At 41.4% G+C, this 24,179-nt stretch overlaps 1 protein-coding gene across 1 annotated transcript in view; it reads right to left on the reverse strand.

The window, feature by feature from the left end:
• The window catches only part of prex1 (phosphatidylinositol-3,4,5-trisphosphate dependent Rac exchange factor 1), an 84,353-nt gene that overhangs the window by 18,417 nt on the left and 41,757 nt on the right, over window positions 1-24,179 (reverse strand). Inside the window, exons 11-24 of the mRNA XM_022757486.1 lie at window positions 22,621-22,721; window positions 20,741-20,844; window positions 19,895-19,944; window positions 17,868-17,943; window positions 16,600-16,672; window positions 13,131-13,276; window positions 10,595-10,687; window positions 8,465-8,613; window positions 8,257-8,342; window positions 5,988-6,127; window positions 4,472-4,616; window positions 3,553-3,728; window positions 2,981-3,142; window positions 2,033-2,243 (exon numbers count right to left, since the gene is read on the reverse strand). Of these exons, the coding sequence (XP_022613207.1) occupies window positions 2,033-2,243; window positions 2,981-3,142; window positions 3,553-3,728; window positions 4,472-4,616; window positions 5,988-6,127; window positions 8,257-8,342; window positions 8,465-8,613; window positions 10,595-10,687; window positions 13,131-13,276; window positions 16,600-16,672; window positions 17,868-17,943; window positions 19,895-19,944; window positions 20,741-20,844; window positions 22,621-22,721 (1,712 nt within the window). The remainder of the gene's footprint in view (window positions 1-2,032; window positions 2,244-2,980; window positions 3,143-3,552; window positions 3,729-4,471; window positions 4,617-5,987; window positions 6,128-8,256; window positions 8,343-8,464; window positions 8,614-10,594; window positions 10,688-13,130; window positions 13,277-16,599; window positions 16,673-17,867; window positions 17,944-19,894; window positions 19,945-20,740; window positions 20,845-22,620; window positions 22,722-24,179) is intronic.

Here is a 24,179-nt window from a genome sequence, read left to right on the forward strand (position 1 = left end):
GGAGAGGAGAGGAGAGGAGAGGAGAGGAGAGGAGAGGAGAGGAGAGGAGGAGGAGGAGGAGGAGAGGAGATAAACAACGTTAGCAGTGGCTGGATGAAAAAGATTTCACTCTGGCAATTATATCTACCCCAGATGTTCAAAGCCTATGAAGTAACTCTCTTGTCTGTTCTCCATTTGGACTTGATGAAAAAAAAAAAAAAAACTTCTTATGCAACCGATACGCACAGCGAGGGAAGGATGCAAAACTGTTTACTCGGGTTGAAAGCCAAACTAAGCTGCAATAACCTGACATCCTCCAAAACTGCAGACAGATTCTTGCAATTCTTCCAATGAGCCCAGAGTGTGTACTATTAGTAAACAGCAAACACTAACATTAAGCAGAGAAACCCTGATTCATTTCATGTGCATTCCACACATTCTTTAAAAAAACCCGGGGTATTGCACTGCAAGTGGAAATATTTTCGTCACCTCAGGTAACAATCCTCATAATTTTATTCTCTTTCTGACTGCAAAACTGAAGGCTGGAGAAAACATCATCCCCACGACTGTCGGCAGATCACATACTGAAGAGCACCGGAGCCGAACGTCTCACCAGTGCAACTGCTGGGCAGATGTCTGACTGGCAGCTGGTGCTGAGAGGAAAGATGAGGACGAGGCATCCTGGAACAATGCGAGCAATGCTAACTGTCTGCTGTCTGTCTAGACAGCTGTGCTGCATTCTCATCTATGCTGAGGGAGGAGGGAGTTCAGCGGATAAGCCTCAAGACTCTTTATTAACATCAAGCTGCATCATAATTTACAGGCATGTAGTTCCTTTCTATCCTGGACCATTCTGCCCTCTGTTTTATTATTGGTGATGTTTATGGTTCTCATCATTGCACTCTTTACAAGAAGGCCGGTTGGTCCTCTCTACCTATTCATTTACAAAGCCTTTACCTTCTTATATTAAGTGTCTCTTGGTCAGATCAGTTGGTACGCATCAAACTCGGTCACATGATCGGCTAACACTCGATGTACCTAAGGTTAACTCTAAATTTGGGAAGACTGCATTTGGATTGAATGCCCCGGTTACACAGAATAAGCTACTGAGCACTTTAAAAATGTATAGTTTTATAAGTTATCCACATTTTGGAAACTTCCCAAAACAGAACGCAGTTGTTTAACCGATGAGATTTTTTTTAATTTACTGGATGAATGGCATCTTATATGTTTTAAATTTTCCTTGTGAGTTATTTTTATTAAAACTTTGTAACTGTATTGTTAATTCTTTTTGGACTATCTGTTCATGAATTGTTTTTATTATGTTTTTTATGCACATTCAGGTCCCTCTTGAAAATGACATTTCCATCTCAATGGGAATCACCTGAATAAATAAAGGTTAATAATAATAATAATAATAATAATAATGATAAAATCCGGGCATATAGATAGAAGCCAGGTTACTTCTTTTTGTATCTATGGAAAAAGCATTTTTAAAACGTTTTTCTCTGAAATTGAAATTATTCCTTGGTGAAGTTACATTCAATTTCTTGTTCTCTCTTGTTTCTCTCCCCTTTGACCCCTGCAGCAGGTGCAGCTGCAGCAGCAGCAGCAGCAGCAGCAGCAGCGAGTGAACGGCACACATTCCTGCGACGCCTCGAGGCAACCATCTTTGCTGACATCATTCGTTCACTTCTCATGTCAATAACATGCGTGTGGCCAGAAGTTAATGGGGTCTTAACGACAAACCACTCATCTGACTTACTATGAGTGTGCTTGTTGAGACCTAATGGCTACTGTGGTGGGTGGGGGGGGGGGGGTTGCCATTCACTCTCTCTGTGCTGCATGATTTAAATGGTCATAGAGGGTAATTAGTCACAACGATCACTGAGCTGGTGTTAAGTGGGTTAAGATGTATTACCATGAAGGGGATGGATCTCAGTGAAGCTTAGATTAAGCAGTGGATATGTGACAGATTGTACTAATGTTCAAATCTTCTTGGATGTAGGGTGTGTGTGTGTGTGTGTGTTTGTGTGTGTGCGCGCGCCTCTACCTTGGTCAGGGTCCAGGCCAAACAGGGAGTTTTTGCGCCCGAAGCGGATGCTGAAAGTCCTGCCAGCAGTGGTAGTGCTCTTGGGGTAGGAAACCTGCATCAAGTTGACGTGGCAGTTGGTGGGAACGAAGTCCATGCAGCCCAGTGGGTGAGGGCGAACGCCGGCCTGTCTGAAGGAGGGCCACACCTTGTTCCTCAGCTCCAGGGCAAACTTGGTGAAAAGGGAAGAAATGATGGCCTGCGTGACTGACAGCTCTAATATCTGTAGTGTACGTTTTTAACAAGATAATTTTCACCGACCACCAAGGTCATGGTCGCTGTAGCAGAAAATTAGACATGGAGATACAACACATAATGACACAAAATGAGGGTTAATAATGTAATGTAACTGCAGCTGGAAAGAGCTCTTGTCTTGAGTAATGGAAATTTAAGCTTAAGGACAAGAGTGTGTGTTTAACTTAACATCAGATTTATTATTAAAGCTTTAAAAGTGTAGTTTTATGTATGAAGTTGCTGCATTTCGCCACAAGCTAATTTTTTATGAGTGTGCTTAATCGACGCTGACGTATGACGTAAGGCCCAACTATGAATATACAGAAAAATCATAATCCCAAGAGAGGCAGCGTTCGATCAACTGAAAAGCCTCTCTGAGTTGTTCTAAAAGCTTTAAAGAGCATGTGAGCACGATAATGTGTCTGGACAATAAGAGCCAGTAAGAAACATTATACAAACATATTGACAGGAAGAGAAATAGATCTTTTTTTTTTTAATCTGAGGATATTGAATGATGAAGTTATCAGAATTATATTTCAGTCACATGTGAGTAAAGAAACTGTGTCAATATGAATCAGTAGGGGACTTTTCTATGTGTAACAATTCAAATCTGATGGTAGTCCATATGTCCTTTATGTTTGAGAGAAAGTTGTTGTCGTATACGTGTCTTACTACCTGCTGATAGCTGCTGATACGCCGTCGGATACTCTCCAGCTTGGTGTCACAGATTTGTCTGAACTCGTACTGAGGCATGGTAACAACTCGGTCGCTCTGGGAGATGAGCTGGCTGCAGTTACGAACAAAGTGGCTGTCATCACCAGAAAATGCCTCCAGGATCTGTAGAGACAAGAAACATGGGTAAGGATGGATCACTCCTACAATAAAAGTTTAGTCAATCGCATCAAAAAAAAAAAAAGTTTCCTAGTGCAGCAACATGAGGAAACTGTGTTTTCCATGTAGCTAAACTTTCAGCTTTCCAATACTAACAACTGAGAACAGCAGTGATGCCAAAAAACCCCTCTGCTGCTTTCAGATCCTGTCATAATAATACTACTTTGATAAATATCAGTGACGCACAAATTGGTGAACGGCCAGGTCGGGATCTTCCATGATTTATGATTACACAACAACAAGAATGACCTAAGGCCTGACCCCTGAGCTGTATCCATTAGATTTTCATTACAGTTACAGTTGCTAACTAACCCCAAAAACTTTAACCAAACTCCACCTCATCCTTCCATAACTACCTTAGCAGTGAGGCTGAAGCAACCTTTGGGCTCCACCATCTTCTCCAGCACGTGGCTCTTGATGCCGGCAGTGCTGACGTACTCGTAGACCACGCCGTGCTCCAGGTGGACGTTATCTACCGTCAGGCTGACCAGAGGCAGGTCGTTGGAGAGGGAGAGCCTGCTCAGCCGCTGATCTGTGGGTCACAAATTCAATTTATTTGATAAGTTTAGCATTGTGAAGTAAGGGGGAAAAAAACACATCTTGGATTAGAGACGTGGCTTAAATGTTATTAGCACATTCGAGATGCAAAAAAACCTCATCAGCTTTAGACAGAAATACAATGGGTTTATAAATCCCTTTAGTCGTGACACATTTAGTCATGTTAAGGTACTCAGTGCACTGCACGTGTCAAGTGAGCTTACTCTGCCAGCACTGTAAGAAAAGTGAATGTTCCTAGATGACGTCCTCTGACTGTAGCGTGAGCCGATGTAATTTCCAAACTGAGAATTTTCTATATACAGAGAAAATTACCTCCTGCTGAAGCCACTTTTTTTTTACTGACACAGTAACTATGATCCGATTCAGAGGTCATCTGAAAATAGCTGTCTAGGTGGAACATAATGTTTTGATGTAATGTTTTTGGCAGTGACAGATGTTTTTTTTTTTTGCATCAAGTCTGCAATCAATCTGGAGTCACACACAAAGCAGCTACAGTTTATAATACAGAACAGTCCCAACTAAAACTAATGTTTTTCCAGACATTTGTTTTGCTGACAGATGGGCCACAAATGAGATTTGAAGTTATTATTAGCATTACATCTGATTCTGTATTAAAAATCTGAGCAGTAACCCCTAAATACTCCTTCATCACAACTCTTTTGAAGAGTACATTCGAATACAATGAACATTTTCAGAGGACTTCACCTCGGGTCCTACCTGCTCCATTAGTGCCGTTCCCGTCCTGGCGGTCAGAGCCGTTCTCCATCGGATAAGGACTGAAAGGACTCTGCTCCTTCTCACCTGCACCTCCTTCTCTTTGCAGCTCCTCCACATCCTCAAAGGCACGGTACACCCACTGACACTGCAGGAAACAGATTAGAGCAGAGCAGTTATATTCAGAACGCTTGCAATATGCAATAAATTATTGTGGGAAATAAAATGAGGAACTGAGCGAGGGAGGAAGTGAGTGTGAAGTGAACAGAGAAACTTTTAGCTATGTAGCTGTAGGTGTACTTTATTCACAGAATGTGGAGGAAATAATGCCCCACGGACGTAGACACTTTTCACCTGACAAGGTGGTCAGGGCTGACTGCACCACCCTGAACTCAGCAGTGCAGCCAGCCACATCAACGACATCCTGGTAATTCATCCTGCTGTTAAATGAACCAGCAAACATTTACTGGAATTAGTCCAAAATAAGGCTGCTAAGCTGAGCCTGTTCACCGGCTTTGAGCAAAAGGGGGATTTATCAGAGGAGCAGGCCAGGCTAAACAAAACAAAACAAAACACTGCGCTTTATACAGTAAGGAGGACATCCTACTCTGTCTGCAGCCTTGTGAAATACTGCCTGGAGACATGAACTGCTGCTGTAGGAATGTCAAAACAAACCTGACACGAGTTTGGTATTTTTGACTTTAGCCATGTTGTATGGAGCATAAACACTAGAATCCAGTCATGAGTCAATTTTGGAAAAAGAAAGCTGCGTCTGCAACTGCTGCTTTAATACAGAATATAAGAAAAAACGAATTCAAGTCGAAGAAACAGTAATTCAAGTCGTTTATTTTTTGCTTTGGGCTGCTCTTTCGCTCTGTGCAGGATTGTATTTTGAACAGAAAAATGTCCAACTCTCACTACAAGTAGCCTGCAGCGACATCGAGAGCCAGTGATTTATGGTGGAGTTTACTAGGCCACCCAATGTTGAAGCCAAGAACGTTGATGAAATGAAGAAGCTCTTGTTGTCGTTGAAGCTTTAATATGTTTTTTTTTTTCCCTCCTTTTCAAACACTAAGTTGCTGTAGCTAACTCTGGCTCCAGCTAATGCTAATTATGTTTTATGTAGCGTCTCAGAGCAGGAATGTCTGGGTCACTGGGGCTCTATGATCTGTCAGCATGTCAAATGTGAGTTTAGAGAGCTGTCCCACTTTGTTGAAAGATTTGGTGAATTAACCTCCAAAGCTACTACTGATACTCATCATGCTAGCTTGTGGCACTATGTAGTTTGTATTATAAACAAAGCAACTCAGGGAGCACTCTGTCACAGTGAGAGCCATAACAACCCATGCACTGTAAAACCTCACTGGATAGAGTGGGATGATGTGGCTTGTTGGGAGTCACAAACTGTATTTCTTAAAAAAAAAAAAAAAAAAAAACTCAATAAATGCCCCATTTACTCTACAAACTCTGCTCAGATGATGGTTGTGTGTTAGTGTTTGTTCTCCTGTGTCCCCCTCACCATCTGTGGAGGCTCCTGGTGTGTGTGCTGCGCAGTGAAGTGCTCCAGAACCTCTTGGTAGTCGCTGTGGTTGACGTTATTGCCGTTGACTTTCAGGACGACCTGGCCGGGCTGAAGACCCGCCCCCGCCGCCTCCCAGCCTGCGACATGTCAACAGAGGATCAGAGGTGAAGGGTCACAGGGTGGTATAAATACAGTGGAAGTGTATACATTACACTGTGCTATTATGAAAACATGAAATTCAAGTAGGAGAAATGGAGGAGTTAAAAAGTATGTCTCCCACATCCATAGAAAAAAAAAAGATCCAAAATGTTTAAATCAAATAAATTAGTTTGTTTATATGGAAATTAAAAAAAAAAAAAAACTCAATTCCCATATGTGGACATAACCTCGCCCCTTTTGTTCCTTCAGGAAAATAGCAAATCACTTGGCTCAGTGCTGTAACACGCTGTCCCAAGCTGATGGCTTTACAGCCTGGAAGTCCAATCAACACCTCCATCATCTTCCTCTCCTCTATCTAAAAATACCAGTGCTGGCATCACTTGCACCCAGGGTGCCAGCAATTACCTAACTCTGGGGCTACTTGACCCATGCATACATAGCACACAGGGGGACTGATTTCAGAACAGAAAAAAAAAAAAAAAAAAACAGCTGGAGACTCTGAATTCAGATGGAAAAAACTGCTCCTCATAGACCAGCAGAGAGCCAGAAGTGATACAGGACATGAGGAGGAAATAAAGAGAAAGGAGAAGGAGCGTGGAGAGGGAGGGGAAAGAGGAGAAATGGAGAGAAGTGAGAGAAAGTGAAGTCCTTCTGCCATAATAAAAAAAAAAACCCCCAAAAAAACCAACTAAAAACCATGAGATCACATTCCTTGGCCAACCAGCAGCTCCTCTCCTCGCTGTTTTTGTGTGTGTGTCCTCCGCTACTTCAGTCTGGTTTACACATTGGGAATTAACACTCATCCAACTCGTCGTAAATCTCTAATTTTTCTATGTAAAAGTGAGTTTAAGCAGCAAAAACATCTGGTTAAGAGGTGAGAAGGAACAATGGGAAAGCAGAGGAAAAGTATGGATGTTTTTTCAGATACCTATTGCACTATGATCACAGAGCAGTGTGTGTGTGTGTGTGTGTCTGTTTTAAAAGTAGACTTTGATCTATTAGGGTCTGAACCCTGACCGCAGGCTGCCTGGCCGACAGGTGGTCATAAAAAACCCTAATAGAGGACTCACTAAAAGCAGAGTGTAACAGGTGGTTAGAGGCTCGAGTTACCTCATCTTTCCCTTGAATTTTCCTCAAATTATTTGTCTCTCTGACACCGTAAACATTTCTCAGAGCTTTAAGTGAGACTGATGCTGCAATAACAAGGTCAGATTCTTACAAATCTATTAACAGATGATCCAGTGCAGGTCCTACACAAAATATATGTCTCTTGTAAGTGAATTCAAGACATATTAAGTTTATGAGACCTCCCTGGGAGCTGTGAACTTTTAAATCACTCAACAGATTACTTTTCCTTTAAGGAGATCCTTTTACCTTAAAAACTATTTAGTGCACTTTCATGTGATTGATCAGCTCTACCTCTCTTGCTATGTGAGCTCAGCAGAATATATCAATATAACAGGTTGTGTTTACATTTTTACACAAAGTTTAGTTTGGATGATGACAAAAGTATCATTTTCTTTTACATTGGTCGCTTTATGATTGGTGAAATTTAAAGGGGAACTCCACAAATTTTTACACATCTAAATCTAAATATGCGTAAAAAGTTTTATACTGCAAAGATTTTTGTGGCTCTAGAGGGAGTCATGCGAAATGTGATCAATCAACTAAAGTGATGACAGTTGGAGACATCGGATTGATCTGAAGACTACAAGTTTGAAATGAAGAAAAATCCGGGGGTAGGAATTTAGAAAGTAGTGATTTCATCCGACCTCTTGAGGTTAAGAGCTTAAGGCTACATTAGCCGCTATAAACACATCCAAACCTCCAAACAAACTGTTAGTGGTCGAATTATATTTTGAGTAATGTATGTTTTAACAATGAAGAAGAATGTGTGGATAAAAAAAAAGACATCTCTGGTTCTGCTGCATTGATTCTGATCCTTTTATAAACTGTCCATCATGAGTCTGACAATGTCACAGAAGTCCTTATCATGGTTGTTATTCCCCACATGAAGTAGTAATCCTGAAATTCATCCACAACCCCTGAAAAGGTTTTATTGTGGCGATCGAACTGGCTCAAGAAGTCTGTGGAATCTGTCACTCACCTTTCCTGACAGCGTGGACGTGAGGAGGGGCAGAGCCACAGAGTCTGAAGGAGAGGCTGTGTGGGTTGTCAGGGATCTTCACAATCCTGGAAGAGAAAAGGCCAATCAGACCAGTGTGCACTGTGTGTGTGCTGTTTGGTGTGTGTGTGTGTGTGCGTGCGTGCGTGCATGTGTGTATGTATATGGGTGTGTTTGTGTGTTCCCTCACTCCTTGGCCTTGGTGGCGACCAGCAGCCGCAGGGAGCGTCGTATGCAGAAGGCCTGGCTGATCATGGTCTCCACCTCGGAGAACGGCCTGAGGAACAGCAGGTCCTCGTTGATGGTGTAGATCTTCCTGCCCACCTGCAGGCCGGCCATCTGGACGGACAGACGGACAGACGGGAGACAGAATGTGTTATTTTTAGGTTGGTACCTCGTTTCAGCTCCCATCTAAATCACACCCATTCGCACAGTGCGATTTTCAGATGGGGGATCGCATTCGACCCACATGTCACAGTGAGACCTAAACTGTGAGCAGTGTAAGTATAATTCAGGTTTTTATCTGACTGATGTGTGTTACTCAGAATCAAGTCCCTGCTCAGTGTGTGAGCCTCCGAGGAACACACCAAAATGAAAGAGAAAATCAGTGTGTGCTGCTCAGCCTGTCCAGTCTTGTCATTTATTTTCCTGCATATGAAGACGCTTTTCATGGAGGTAGTGCATATCAAGATTGGCTACTAGATATGATTAAGCTGCAAGGTATTAACACCTGAGTCTCCTGCCTGCTGCCTGGTGGATTTGCACACAGGGTGACTTTCAGTTTCCACATTGCTTTATTTACATTTCTCTCTCTCTCTCTTTCTTTCTAATGCAGCCACATGTTTGTGTTTGCAACCAGTGGTGGTTGCAGTTATCAGATCCTGCCTCTTTCCTTTAACTAAATGTAATCTGATCAGACACAGTGCATGTAAATATGTTGACCAGACAAATATACTGTACGTATTATCAAACACAGTCAGATATCAGCTTCTAAAATCCCTTTTCAAATGAGAGACACACAGCACCACGGCCTGCTGCACGTCAGTAAATGCAGTCTTCTTGCACATCTTCGGTCACGTTGTGAGAATAATGCTGCCTCTGTATGTTCGCTGTGTGAGTCCAGTGTCCCGGGCACAGATCCGGTGGGGTGGCCTTGGCTGAGCCGGGCCCCGACTCTGGATGGCGGCCCAGGGTGGATGTAGGAACGACTGGGAGGAGTCACAGCCATCTGAATGTGGAAGGATGTATGTATGTATGTATGTGTGTGTGTGTGTGTGTGTGTGTGTGTGTGTGTGTGTGTGTGTGTGTGTGTGTGTGTTTGTGTGCAGCATGGGTGCCTGTCAGCACGTGACTTTCTCTAATAGTATCATATAGTGAAAGAGCCCTGTGTGTGTGAGTGAGTGTTTCTCGGCCCTTTTCAGAGCCCCATGGGAATCAGCTGAGCTTCATTCACTGTGCTGGCACACAGGCTGTGTCACAACTAGCAATCCTGTTATTGTGGTGAATCGGGGACATGGAGGATGAATAACAGAGAGAGAGAGAGAGAGAGAGAGAGAGAGATGGGGAAGAAGGTGCAGGGGGGAGCGAAAGAGTGAGGGTTTACTGTGGTGGAAGCAGGCAAAGGAGGAAAAAGAAAGATTATCCAGAGAGAGCCTGAGGAGATCCGGGGAAAAAAACTGCAATGAGTAAAATAACAGAAAGCAAAGGCTAAACCTGAACCAGAGGGACAAAATGAGGAAAAGGTTTTCCATCTCTGAACTTGTGGAAAAGGAAGATTTCAAAAACAACCAAAGCATCAGCCTGTAGTTTAAAGTATGAAAATGCTGGACAGATCATATAAACAGGTTTTGGTTGCTAGACAAATTTGTCAGAGGCATGTCACATATCACATGTCTAACCAGAGTCAGATGACATGAAAAAGGCGAAATCACAGGAAAATAGCCGTGCATTAGACCTGACATTAAGGTAACACTGAGTGATTTGTATAAGGAGTCTGTGACATAGATGTGACATATAATATAATATAATATTTTCTATGTTTTGTCAGCCTTATCCGCGTTTTACATTTTGTGTGTGTGTGTTTGTGTTTGTATGGTGTGTGTGTGTGTGTGTGTGTGTGTGTCTGATGTGAGTAAGTATGCCTAATGGCTCCACAGCCAATCAGAACGAAGTCCCTCCAAAGGGAACGGAGGCAGACTGACAGCAGTCGTCCAAACAGTAGACAGCCATTACCTACTGGAACTAATGCCCAGGGGCGGGAAGGAGATACAGTATTTATGTGTGTGTGTGTGTGTGTGTGTGTGTGTGAGTTGACCATTACCTCAGCATGTGAGCCCCTGGTGACAGATTTCACCACAATGGCTTTGTTTTTCTCCTCGATCTCAAAGCCGTAGTCTTCCTCCTCGGGGTGAATCTAGCACAGAGAAAATCACCTAATTACACTGGTGACTGATGGTGATTGTGGTGACTGATTGTCAGACTTAAATATCTTTCACTGCTGTAGCATCACGAGTTAGCAAGTAGCAAAATAATAGTCATATCTTGTAAGTACATTTCATAAGTAAAAGATTATCTGCTGCAATGACTTTATTTCTTCTGATGAATCACTGAAGTTTCACGTTAAAAAGGTGATATATATACATATACACACACATACATATATATATACACATGCTGCTCTTTCTGGGTGGTCTCACGTCACATATACAAACTATCCACACATTTTAAATCCTGCATATTTGCAATTTGTAATTTTCATCGCATGTCAGGTGTGTCTGGCATCTGATGATCTACTCTGCTTCTCATGTTGAATTCCCTGGTGGGGCAAGGCTTAGTTAAACGCTGTCGTCACCAAGCACATTAGCCGGCTTCCATTAGGTAGGCTGCTGGGGCCATCTTCCTGCTGCATGGCCCTGATAAGATGGGGATCTGTGCTGTTACATCAGAGGAGATGGCGGCGGTAAATAAAGAGTTCCTGCACTTCACTTCAGTAATAGCCATGAGGGATGATTAGTTCTGCTAATCAAGGAGAAAAGCCTTTTCCACTTCTTGTGTAAGGCCAGATAGCGTGGCTTCTCCCCACCCTGACATGAAGAAGGATGCTGGTGATGCTTCTAGGCTGGAGATTAATGGAATTAACCAAACAGTTGACTTTCTGTTTAAGCCTCAGGGAAACACTGCCCGCTAGACCCAGAGAAGTCTACACTGACCTTATTTCATGTGCTAAATAAATATACGTCAATGATGTTACTTTAATCATGAACCCGCTATATGCTGTATGACCTTTTGCACAAATTATGAGGACATCCCATGATTACACGTATGCAACAACATGGTGAGGATACACTCTCCATATTACTTTTAGGAATCTATTATCTTGTACTAAATTTCTTTTTTTCATCAATTTTTCACAATATACAGTATATTTTAAAAAACGTTACATATATTTATATATATACGTATATAAATATAGAATAGGACTGTGCACACGACGACTCATCTGCATGTATGTTGCATCCATCAGTGTTGGTGTGTTTTATGTCTCATCATACATGGAATTTCTTTCAAAAAATATTCAGAAACTTTTAGAAATTTCAGGAATGTTCCCACATAAATCTCCAATCACAGCAGTTGTTTTAACCAGTAAACAGATGTGAAGTACATGGAGAGCTACAAATCACAGAAACTAATTCCCTGCTCATGGTCTCACAAAAATGACCCAACGTGGCCAGTGGGACATTTCTTTTAAATCTAACTTGATGCCACACTGTATTCGTTTTAATGCTTTTTAAGTGGTGCAAGCAGCCAAATGAGATTGTTTTAAATTGTAGTCAACATAGGCACTTAAACATCTCACTTTTGGGGTTTGTCCCTTTTGGGGGGGGTCTCTCATCTTCACTCAGTTCTCCCAGCAGCTGTTGTCTCATGTCATGAATGAGGATCGTTAAATGTCAATGTACCACCGAGGTTAAAAAGGAGGAGAAGCAACATAAACACACATGTAGTAAAAGAGGTGTTTATGAGGAGGAGACACTGAGATATTGTTGCATTTTCATTTTCATTTGGGTTCTGTGTTTTTAGATAAGTGAACTAGGCAGCTCTTCAGTAATAAAATATTGTATTGGGATCCAAGGCTGACAGGAAAGGTCACAAGTCCTGAGTGGCAAGCCATTTAAAATGTTTCATATAAAAACAGAACAATCCATAAACAGAGGAAAAATCCAAACTGGGATCATTACTAGGCGCTGTGTTCTAAAATGAAATGTTTCAGCCCTCATTCTTCAAACGAGGATGAATGTACAGAATATCTGACTGGGACAGTAATCTCCTGTCACCTCTCAGAGTTCTCATATTACATTTCCACAGGATGACACTCATTAAGATGCATACTGATTTATTGTCTTTATTGTCATCAAAGCAGCCTCCACTCCTATGAGAGGGAGGAGGGGTGGGGTCTGTTTCTGTGTGTATAGTGATGCTAATTACATCTACCAGTGGAGATACCAAAGAAGAACACACACACACACACACACACACACACACACACACACACACACACACACACACACACACACACACACACACACACACACACACACACACACAACCTTGAAAAAGCGGCTTCTTTCTCCATTGTGCATCCATCCACATTAAGCCAGTGTCTCCCATCCTCTACCACATTTAGTTTATTTGCTTCAGTAAAACACATTTACATTTCTCTTTATCATCATCATCATCTGTTTTTCCTCCAAAGGAAACAGAAACTACAATGGACTGTGTCACAATGTACTTTATAAATACATGTGAGAGAATGTGTAAATGTGTGTGTTTTTGTGTGCATGTGTGTTGCAACTCACCACCAGAGACTTGGCCAAGATGTTTTCGATGAGTTTGAAGTCGTTGCGTTGCAGCTGCTTGCTCTTGGTGCTGGTTCCCTCTGTTTCCTCATCCGCATAGAAGCGGAAGAACTGGGACTCATCTTTGAACTCACTCTTTTCCAAAACTGAAGAGGAAGAAAAAAAAAGACATACAGCATTTAATAAGAAAGCCACTGCAGAAAGTAATAAAGAGACAAATACCAGTGGGTCACATCTCAGTCTATCCAGTTCAAAGCTGATTTAAAAAAACAAAAGGTGAAGTGATGCTACAGAAAGAGATTTCTTATCATACATTTCCATGTCCATTTCTCCATTAATATTCCAAAGTTTGTTTCTGTTTTGTTGTAAAACCTTGTAAATACTAAGCGTGTTACATGACGGTGCATACACTGTTTGCAGGTCATTTGCAACTTCATAAGACCTGTGGAGACGCACATGTTTGCCCGCGCAGAATCAAAAGAAGCTGCCACTTAATGTGGGGACATCTTCACACAAACACAGCTTACGGTTAATTAGCTCATTAGCTAATGATGGAGCAGAAACATCTGGAGCCGAACCACATCTGGGGCGTAGCCAGCACGGGCCAGGGCTAGGGAAGACTCTCCGGAGAACACAAGAAACAGTTGTGTTGTGCGTGTCTGACTGTGTTTGCGATTCCCACTGTTGGGCTGAGCCTCTCTCCAACACATGGGGCACTTCAAACAGGTGAGGAGCACATTACTGATGCTTCTATAGTCACAGCATTTTTTGGAGCCTGAAGCAAAACGCACTACAATAACCCCACTCCACTGAAATCTAAATTACAGAGTGTGAGTGTTTATTCTGCTCAATCACGGTTTTCTTGAGTGAAAGGTCCTTTATTGTGTTACTTCGGAACACTGAATTAAAGGACGTAGCGCCCCTTTCACAATAATTTTCCATTCATGATTGGCTTGGAGTTTTCATTTGCGTCAAGTCGAAGCAGAAGCATTGGATACAACTGGAACAGGTGCAACAGAAGAATGCCTGAAATGACAGGGTATGTACCGCTGTACTGTAAGCGCTTTAACAGCTGGCACCGACATCGCCTCGCCTCAGCTTTTTGATCTTCACATTTTGGACTTCAGCCACAATGTGGGCGAGGGATTTTATTGTGCTGAACAGAATTAAGAAAATATCCATCCTGTTTGTGTCATGGAGGAGTTGCCATTGGTGACGTGAAGCCCAGAGCTCACACACACATTCACAGACCGCCAACCAAGTATATTTCCTAATCTTACAAGTGTGTGAGTGTGTGTGTGTGTGTGTGTGTGTGTGTGTGTGTGTGTAGGTGTGATTCTACAAGGACACTGTAAAATTGGGGCTTGTATAGGCAACACAGGGAGCCAAAGGTACCCAGCTGTTCTGAGATTTAGAGAGCATCTGGCAGCCTCAGATCAACAAAAGCTTTAACAAACTGATTTACACGCACATGCCACACCCACTCACACTGGCCCGACGCCAACTCCAACGCAAGTTATTTCCTCTGAGTCACGGAGGCTGTGGCCATATAATACCTTAATACCACCTATTCAACTGGTGGGTGTGCTTACACCGGAAACACACACAAAGTTACACACACACACACACACACACACACACACACACACACACACACACACACACACACACACACTGCTAAATCATGATTTAAATGTTACGAACAGATGACAATATCCAAGGAAGAAGAAAACGGTGTTGAGACTAATTCTGCTGGGAATCTATTCACAGGAACAGGGATGCAATGACAGGATTTTTAACTAGAAATTCATAATTTGAAATATGACATACAATATGATGCAAGTATCTGAGTAAATGTGAAACAGTTGCATTTCCCGAAATTGTGAGAGAAACATGGGAGGATCTTTATTTCTGCTTGTTAATATCGATTTATCTGTTAAAGCTGCAAAAGAAATCATCATTATTCACTATTACTTCCCTTATCGGTAGTTTATATTTAATATTGTCAAATGTATAATGACTTTCAAATGACGTTTTGGCTCGTGAAGGAAATGTATTGCTGTATCTGGTGCTGTGCTCTCTACAGTGAGTTGCCTCAAGGGCAAAACGCAACAGGTGTTCACGACAGACACGTAGATGAATGATGTAAGCAGGTAAGGACAGACGAAAAGCCTTTTGACTGTCTTATCTGTTAACAGTGATCCTCCCACCGGTGAGAGGCCAGGCAGGAGAAGACAGGAAAAGAAGAGGGGTTCAAGAGGAACCAGGTGAGGAGCAGCAGATGTGCTGACTAAGGACTAAAATTGAGTGACGTGAGGAGGAGGTGAGGTGAGCAGACAGGCTGGGGGGAGAGAGAGGCTGTGACCCCGGAGAAGGGCAGATAGGAGGGAGAGATAAAAGAGAAGAGGTGACACCTTCCAACAGATGGTAGCAGGAGGTAGGTGTGTGTGTGTTTGAGTGTCAGTGAGGCAAAGGAAAAGTGAAGGGAAAGCAATTCTTTGACTGCCAAGGAGTGACAGCGTGTGTTTAAATGACAACAAAAATATAAATGTTTGACACAGTATTTACAGAGGAGATTTGTAAGCCTGTAAAACAGTATCTGTCTCCTTGTTTAACCTATTCTAATGTATTTCACTAATAGCAAGACTTTAAATTATCAAAGTATCTCCAGGATCCTTCAGGAGGATCCAAATTATTCAGATTAAAATAGATATAAATTACCTGTCTACAAATTTCAGAGACTGCGTAATAATGACTACCTTCATCGTAGATTTATGTTCATCAGGCACCATCAACTGGTACTTCTTTTATATTCCAACACTAACTAGTTCTTTTAAGTGGTTTTCACTTAAACACATCACTTGGCCTGTGGAGATTACCAGTTCAGTTTTAGGCCTTAACCAGCGGTCACGGTTGAGTGGCCTGACCCAGACAGCCATGTAGCAAAGCCAAACGGCTCTGGTTAGGGTACACTGCTAATGCTGTTTACGTTCAACATACTGGGCCTGAACCAAAGCCGCTCCACTGCAATGTGGTCAGTGAGGTTACCGAAGACTTGGCTAGACCGGGTATGCTAATTTACGATGCCCCTTTTTCAACCTGATGATGACGGTATGACAGAGGAGAGGCTGATGTTTAATTTTTGTGCAGAGAGAGAGAGAGAGAGAGGGAGAGAGAGAGAGAGAGAGAGAGAGAGAGAGAGAGAGACTGGTTGGAGGGCAAATGAGGGACATGACAAGCAGCACAGAAAAGAGTGTTAAGGGGCAAGAGGCAACAGCATTAATGAAATTTAAACTGCAGCTGTTGTAAAGGAGACAATGTGTGATGTGAAATTGCAACTGAGCTCCTTTTAACTTGCGCTGAGTAAGAGTGTCATCAAACTAAACTGAAGTAAAAAAAAAACCCTCAGCTCAGCTTGTGTGTTTATACAAATTTCATGTGTGCACCCGTGAGGGAGAACTGAACTGACCGTGGTGCATGAAGCCATTGTTGCAGAGCCCCACGCCCAGCGTCACGGCGTCCTCTCGGGTCGAGCAGTCTCCCTGGGAAACCAAATCGATGACGCACACAGTCGGTCAGTTACAATGCCTGTTTACACCTTCTCATACACAGCAGAATACAGCGCTGCTGGTCTGAGTGTGAAGATGGTGATTTGTGAGGCAGCACGTGTCAGTAAATATGTGTTGAATCAAGACAATGAGGGATTAGGAGACTGATTATTCATGTCCAAATCTATTTGAGTAAATGTTACTGTTTATAAACAGACTACAAGCTCTCCCTTAATTACATCTTAAAAAATGAAGAGAGGCAGCTGATATTATGATAATACACATTTATTTTGAAAAGCCAAATTAAACTTTGATAGGCGGAAAAGTAAAATTTAAAAGTTCAAATAATGTAATATTTCATTACTTAAAGCTCCATATTTTATACTTTTCTAGTGTTTTATTCCATAAGAAGATATATGGTTGGTTGGTTTGGTTTGGTTTTAAGAACCAAAAACCATCCCAGTGTAGTTTTACACTTCCTCTCTCAGGCTTCTCTCTGGAGCCAATCAGAAGAGAGGAGGTTCAGAGCCTCTCTTCTGATTGGCTGACTGTTTTCTGAGTGATCGAATAAAAATGTAGCAAATTTCAGGCAAACACTCAGAGAAACCGAATCCTGCAAGGTTGGATGGTGGGTCCAGGTGGGCAGCCTGTGTGCATTTCTCTGTGGACTGAGCACTTTGATACTTTCACAATATTAATATAGAACCTAGACCTGCTTTATAATCAAACAACACAGGGAAATCTCACTTTATACAATATGGGACCTTTAATGGCACATCACTACTTTTGCTGTTTGTTTCAAAATACAAACAATATCTTTCCAGAATTCTGGAAATTGTGAAAACAGGCTTCTACATTTCTACATTCTCTGTTGTTTTTGAGGGAAACTCAAATTTGTAGTTGCAACATCCCTTGGCTGTGCTCTTAAAAGTCAGAGAGTGGTGACAAATGTCCAAAATATTTTTTGCATTGTTTGTTCAACATGCATACAACAATAATTGCATACATTATTGAGTGGCTGGTTTCATTTGCATTGGAAGGACAATGCACTTCAGTACTCAAACAGTACCATTACACAAAAAGGACACCCAATTACAGTAATGACAGTTATTAACATTTGATATGCCTTTAGATGCCTTGTGTGGTATTTTGTGTTGTTTGGATTAAGTGTAATAGACACTGATTTTACCTGGGAGAGTAGCCAGTCCACCAGTTTGCTGGCAGGCACCACAGATTTAAAAGTTTTCAGGTGGTAGTCTCTGTCCCTAAAGGAGCAAAAAAGAAAAAAAAAGATTTCACAGAATTTACTTTGACGTTACATTGCAGCTAGCATGACAACTAACAGTTAACATTCAGCAGCTTTATGTGAAGATGTTTAACAGATACAAAAACCTCTTTGTGGTTAACAACATCAACAGCCCACACTATCTGTTATGTTACATTTCTTGTGAAACATACAAAAGAGAACATCGTCTCCACAGTCAGAGAAAACAATAAGCAACATCCATATCATGATTCGTAGTTGCATCACTATGGTTCCTGCCAGAGCAACAACACTTCACACTCATTGTCCTTTTCAATTTCTGCACCTTTGAAGTTTTGTGAGATTTCACAAAAAGCCACTGTAGATCGATCTGTTTGACATGTAAACATTCGAAACAGGCAACGCCACGGAGGATGTGTGGTCGGCTGTGTGAGTCAGTGGGTGTGACACATCCGATAAAAAACACTATCTTCTGTTTGCTTTAGCGTCTCGACATCATGAGTAAGTCACGGGCTGTATCTGAACCGCCCGTACTGTAAACTGCCACGTTAAGAACAAAAGCCAAACACAATACATGCTAAGTGCAGATGTGGACAAGATGTTGCACTGACCTTCAAGCAACATGAAAAGCGAGCCACTTCCAGACATCACGTGCAGATCAGTTATTTCCTTTATGATTAACAGCATCCGCAGAACAATACATCTGTGGCATTATCAAGATTGATTTTATTGGGTTTATATCTATTGTTGTGATTCTTATTCGCTGCACTTTAATGTTATGAAACTGGCGGGTTCTTTGTCATTCAGCAAAGTTTAATAAAACCAAGGCTCAGTTTATTATTATTTATGATTCATAAAATGCACATCCATCACTCAAACATTATAATTAATGGTTGCCACTTACAATGCCAATTTAGTGATGGATTAAAAAAGCCAGGCTGTATTACATAATAACTGGCTGGCAGACAGAGGGATTGCCTTTGTATGTTAATAGGATTTGTCCCCAGACCAAAAAGCTCTTTGTTTGCACTGATGGCAACTCCAGGCACTTCAATCAGCAGCTGAGTGATGGAGGGACAGATAAGAGACGTGGAGGGGGGAGGAGTATGAAGGGAGGGGCTGCGGTGGACAGAGAAAGTGTGTGTGTGTGTTTGAGGGGGTGTCAGAGGAAGACAATGTGTGTTTCCTGTGCCTCTGCTTGTTACTTCTGATGGAAAACTTTTTTTGTGAAGTGAAACATTCCTTCTCTTCAGTCGACTCATTTTAGTTTTTTTGGATTCAGCATTACAAGGTATATTTCTTCTACATAAAGATGTGGCTAATTTAACTTTAAATTAGAATTTGATTTATAGTTATAGAGTTAGTTAAAGAACAATGAAGGACTGATGAAGTTTTGCGTTTGTATATTAACATATAGAGGGTCTTACATTCAGGGGATGATGTGTGTTTATGTGTGTGTATACTGTATCTATACTGTGTCTGAATATGTGCACTGCATATGTAAGCAACAAAGTGTGTGCGTATAAAAAGAGAAATAAAAAGTTATTGATGAGGTTAAAAATTTCATTATTTGGACTAATGTAAATTAAAAAATTAACTAACATATATTCAGATAACCCACTACACTCTAAATGCTTTCAATAAGTGACTCTTGTTTATCCTTTACGAGCAACCTCAGATAAACCTCCACCCATGAGAACCTGTCATCTTCAAGCTGAAGTGGATCTCAAACACGAGAACCCGCAGCAGCTCAACCACGGCTCGGTGTCCGAGACGGAGAGGAAAGAGGTTTGAGGGCTGTCATTACTGGCTGTGCTAATGTTTGTTCAGGCTTCACAGAGAAAGTGACGTGGACCGAATGTGAATCCTTCATGAATATGCATTCATGCACCTGTAGGGCAGGAACATTAGCATACAGGGGGGAGAAGGATGGGGGGGGGGCAGGTACTTACTTGATAACTGGCATGTGGAGGCAGTGCAGCCGGCAGTACAACCTGACGCCCTAGAAGAGAAGAAACACCGAGCCGCTGAGTCATAGAGCATACACACCTTAGCTAAACAAGTACAAGCATGGCTCCAGGACAAGAGATTTCACTGCTGAGTAAAAAGAGTTACCCTACGGCTATCATTTTAGGACAAAAACTTCAAAACCACTCTCTCTAAATGCTCCCAACATAACCACCAAGCAAATTATTTTTAACCTTTATGTCATTGTTTTGGAATTAAGTTTCTGATTTCCCCTCCAGAGATAGTATTTGAATACATGCATTAACTGTTATATGAACTTACAGTACAAAAGTAAGTACTGAAGTACAGACATGACCCAATGATAAAACTGTAACTATCCACTGACAATTAGCACAGGTGCAGTTAATAATGTTTTTAAGGTCTTTAAATATTATATATATATATATATATATATATATATATGTGTGTGTGTGTGTGTATATGCCTTTTGTATGTGTATTATGTGTGTATGTATGTACATTTGTGATGTAGTTCAATTGTATTAAACAGCCTGAATTGACTTTACTAATAATCTTAGTGATGAGGGGTGGGGAAAGATAAGATACATTAGCACACTTGACGCACTATACTTTGCATATCTTTAATCCCTCCAGTAATATCTAATATTGTGTTACTTCCATAAATAATTGAACATCAAAAAAAAAAAGAAAAAATAGTATATGATGCATATTTAGAGCTCAAACAAAGGACTAATACCTGTTCCATCTCTTTTCCCCTCTTCCTTTATTTGTCACATTTCTTATCAAACCCCAGTGAGGACAACCAGTTACCTTAGACATGATGTCCTCCATCTCACTGCGGGCCTTGTAGGTGCCATCGTCATAGCGGAAGCGGTACAACACCTGCTCGTTCTTGAACTGGTGCTTGTCTGACACTGAAATATCAAGAAGGGGGAGAAAACGTCACCTCAGCTGGGCTACAGTTTGAGTTTTGGATGATTCAGGGTAAATAATCCAACAAGCGTCAGACAGTTTTTTTTTCATATCTCTAGTTCTGACAAGCTGAGCATGTGCCAGTAAAGCTGAGTAATCAGTTGTGAAAGGCAAATGGTTCACCGAGAAAGATTTCTGAATAGACACACGCAGACGAAGTACAAATTACTCAATATTTGCAAAGTGAGGGAAAGCTCAGGCTGCCTTTAATTTGCTTGCAAACACACAAGTTTCATATTGTTTGAGGTATAGCGGAGCTTTAGGTTTTTAATGCAGGTTGCCAACTGTTTCATGCATTTCATGTGCTGAAGGTATTGGGGTAAGTAGAGAAAAGAAGCAAGAAGCAAATGTTTGGGGGAAACACTGCAGTTGTAAAGTCATGTTTGTGTTGGGAAAAACCATGACATTCAAATACTTAACATAGCAGACAGCTGCCAATTCTCATAAAGAAAACCTCCCAACAAGCATAATAAACCCAGAAACATCCAAAATAAGTTCTTACTTATGATCAATCCAACACACAAAATGGAAAGTGACTAATATATATACAAACACATGCCTGTTGGAGATGCAAACAGTGAGATCTGCCAAACAGAGGCAGTTTGGTTCCACCACAACAAGTTGGCATGGGCTCAAACAAGCTGCTGGTTGTCTCAGTCTAGACTTAAAATGCCCCCATAAAACCAAAAGAATGCACCACAGAATCACCCATTGTAAATTGTCAAATGGGGAATTTAAAATACATGAGAATGAAAGATGAATTATTACGGGAGCAAGGGAGATGTCAAAACTGCGAGTAGGAACTGGTGTGTTTTAGTCGCTCAAGCACCTGCAGATATTTGGATAAAGTGTGCATTTTGTTTCTATAAAACGAATGTGACTGACTGTCTCTCATCTGCACAACCCAGGAGTGGTAGATGGACAGCTTCAATTTGCCACTCTGTCACATCTGACTTCTTGTCGCTGACTGACTGACTGCTGATACCTACACTTTGCCTGCAGGGAATGAGCCTCTCCAGTTTGACCACAAAGCCTCATTGCTATCCCACAGCGCCCTGCATGTCATCGTTGTATCTCTCGGTGGTTGTGGGCGACTGTTAGGGAGGATTTCAGGGGATTTTCCACGGGTATTAAGGAGCATGAACGTCAGGTCTCAGCAAATTTCCCCGGGAGCGCGGTGGGTATATATTGTGACAGCGGTTTGCACTTGCCATGTACAAGAGCCCCTTCAGCAACACTCTGGACAACTGTGTTCATACATTATTTATAGCCGTTTGTGTATGTGTTTATGTGTCTTACATTTCTCAATGCATAATTCAGGTTAGTGGAACTGCGAATGTCACACTCCAGAAAAAACAGTGAAGGGGGAAATGATATGTGACGAATTTCAAAAATTATTATTACCAGACAATGACTTTGGATCGTGGTTGTCTCTACCATAAAACTGAGCTGAACGTGATGGATGCATTCATAACATGAGTGAGTCAAACGATTATGGAAGGAGAATGTGAATCAGAGAAGAAGAGAGTCGGTAAACAACAAGATGAGAAACAGAGGATGAGAAGTTAAAACATGATGAGGGGATAAACAAGAAGCATCAAAATGTGAGTAAAAATTATAAAAGGATAGAAGGTGACAGAGGTTTAAGAGACAGAGAAAACTAAAGAAAAAATAAAAAGGAGAGAGAGACAGAAATAAAAGATTTTGTTTTGTCTCACCGTGGTGTATGATGCCGTTTTCCAGCAAGGCTTGTCCCAGGTTGACCCCTTCGTCAGGTTTACTGATCTCTCCACTCTCTATCAGCCATGACACAAACTCACTGAGGACACAGGACAAAGAAGTGTATGATGAGACACAGTTTCTTAAACTGATAACCTGTTCAATGTTTTGATTTTCAAATTGTCTCCATCGCTGGCTCCTTGTTATGCTGTTCTTTTTCATGGGATTTCACATCAATCACCTGGCAGACATGAAGTGAGGGTGCCACTATGCCACTATGTTTTTTGTTTGTTTGTTTGTTTGTTTGTTTGTTTTTTTTGGATTTCTGTTGATAAAGTTGGTATTTCTGAAAATAGACCTGTTTTCTTTCACATTCCTCTTTCAAAGCTCAATTTGTTCAATGAACTCAGGTCATAACAAACTATTCTAACATTTAAACACTTCACTTGTTCCAAAAAAAAAAAGCTCATAAACAAAACACTTGAACCTTAAAAAAAAAAGAAAAGAAATCCTATGCCAATCAAATCATTTGTACCTCCAGTGTATGAAAGCAATCAACAAAGCACAATAGGAGAATGATGAATTACCCATATATCATACATTCTCAATTGCAAAAGTTTAGTAACCACCAGACTAAAGCCTGATAAAGCATTAATACTAGCAGTAAAGATCAACATAGGATGACAAACTTTTATCAAAGGAAACATAAAACTTTGAAAAGCAAGTTAGTTGAGTTTTGATAAAGCCACTCCACCAAGGGTTATTATCGAGTCCACCACTAAAGAAATGCAAGGTTCAGGTAGCTGCTTTATGCGAGAGAAGAATTTCTTCAAGCGTCAACTGTAAGAAACAGCTGATATAAAGAAGAGCAGGAGTATTTTTAACCTAATGCTTTGTTTGTACATGATATGAATGCTAAACAGATTCTATTCCCAGCTGCAGCAGCTGCAGCAGCAGCAGCAGCAGCAGCAGGTACTGTTTGTGTGCTTGTACTGGGTTTCAGTGATGCATGCAATGTATATAGTGTTTACATATACATTAACACTATGAATGTATTGTGCTTACAGCCCATTGCTTTCCCATGTGACACAACCAGTGATATCTATTCTGAAGCTGAGCTGGCCTTTACGTTCAACTTGCGCAGTGCAACATGTTGACACTGTGGTAAGACTCTCTCGGCACCAGGCTGTTTATTCTGTCTGAAAGATAAAACGACTACAGTTCTAATGAACCACTTTGACCACAGGGACACACACTGCATGTCCTACAAATATGTCGAGTTTATCCTTTTCTCTTCTGCTACAAATATCCCTCAGACCTACTTTGACACATGCATCAACCATCCAAATCGAAGCACTTCAGCTCTGCTCATGCCTTTTCACACTCGGAGTGCGCTGAACAAATGTTTGAAGGAGAAAATTACATTCTCCCCTTCTTCGTCTTTCATGGTGCTGAGTAAAATCACTTCCCCACATAATGATGAACAGAGAATTGGAGAGTGCTACATTGTGTGTGTGTGTGTGTGTGTGTGTGTGTTCATGAATTCTGAGACCAGCAT

This window comes from Seriola dumerili, unplaced genomic scaffold (genome assembly GCF_002260705.1).
Source record: "Seriola dumerili isolate Sdu_G_001 unplaced genomic scaffold, Sdu_1.0 BDQW01000278.1, whole genome shotgun sequence".
Lineage (NCBI taxonomy): Eukaryota > Metazoa > Chordata > Actinopteri > Carangiformes > Carangidae > Seriola > Seriola dumerili.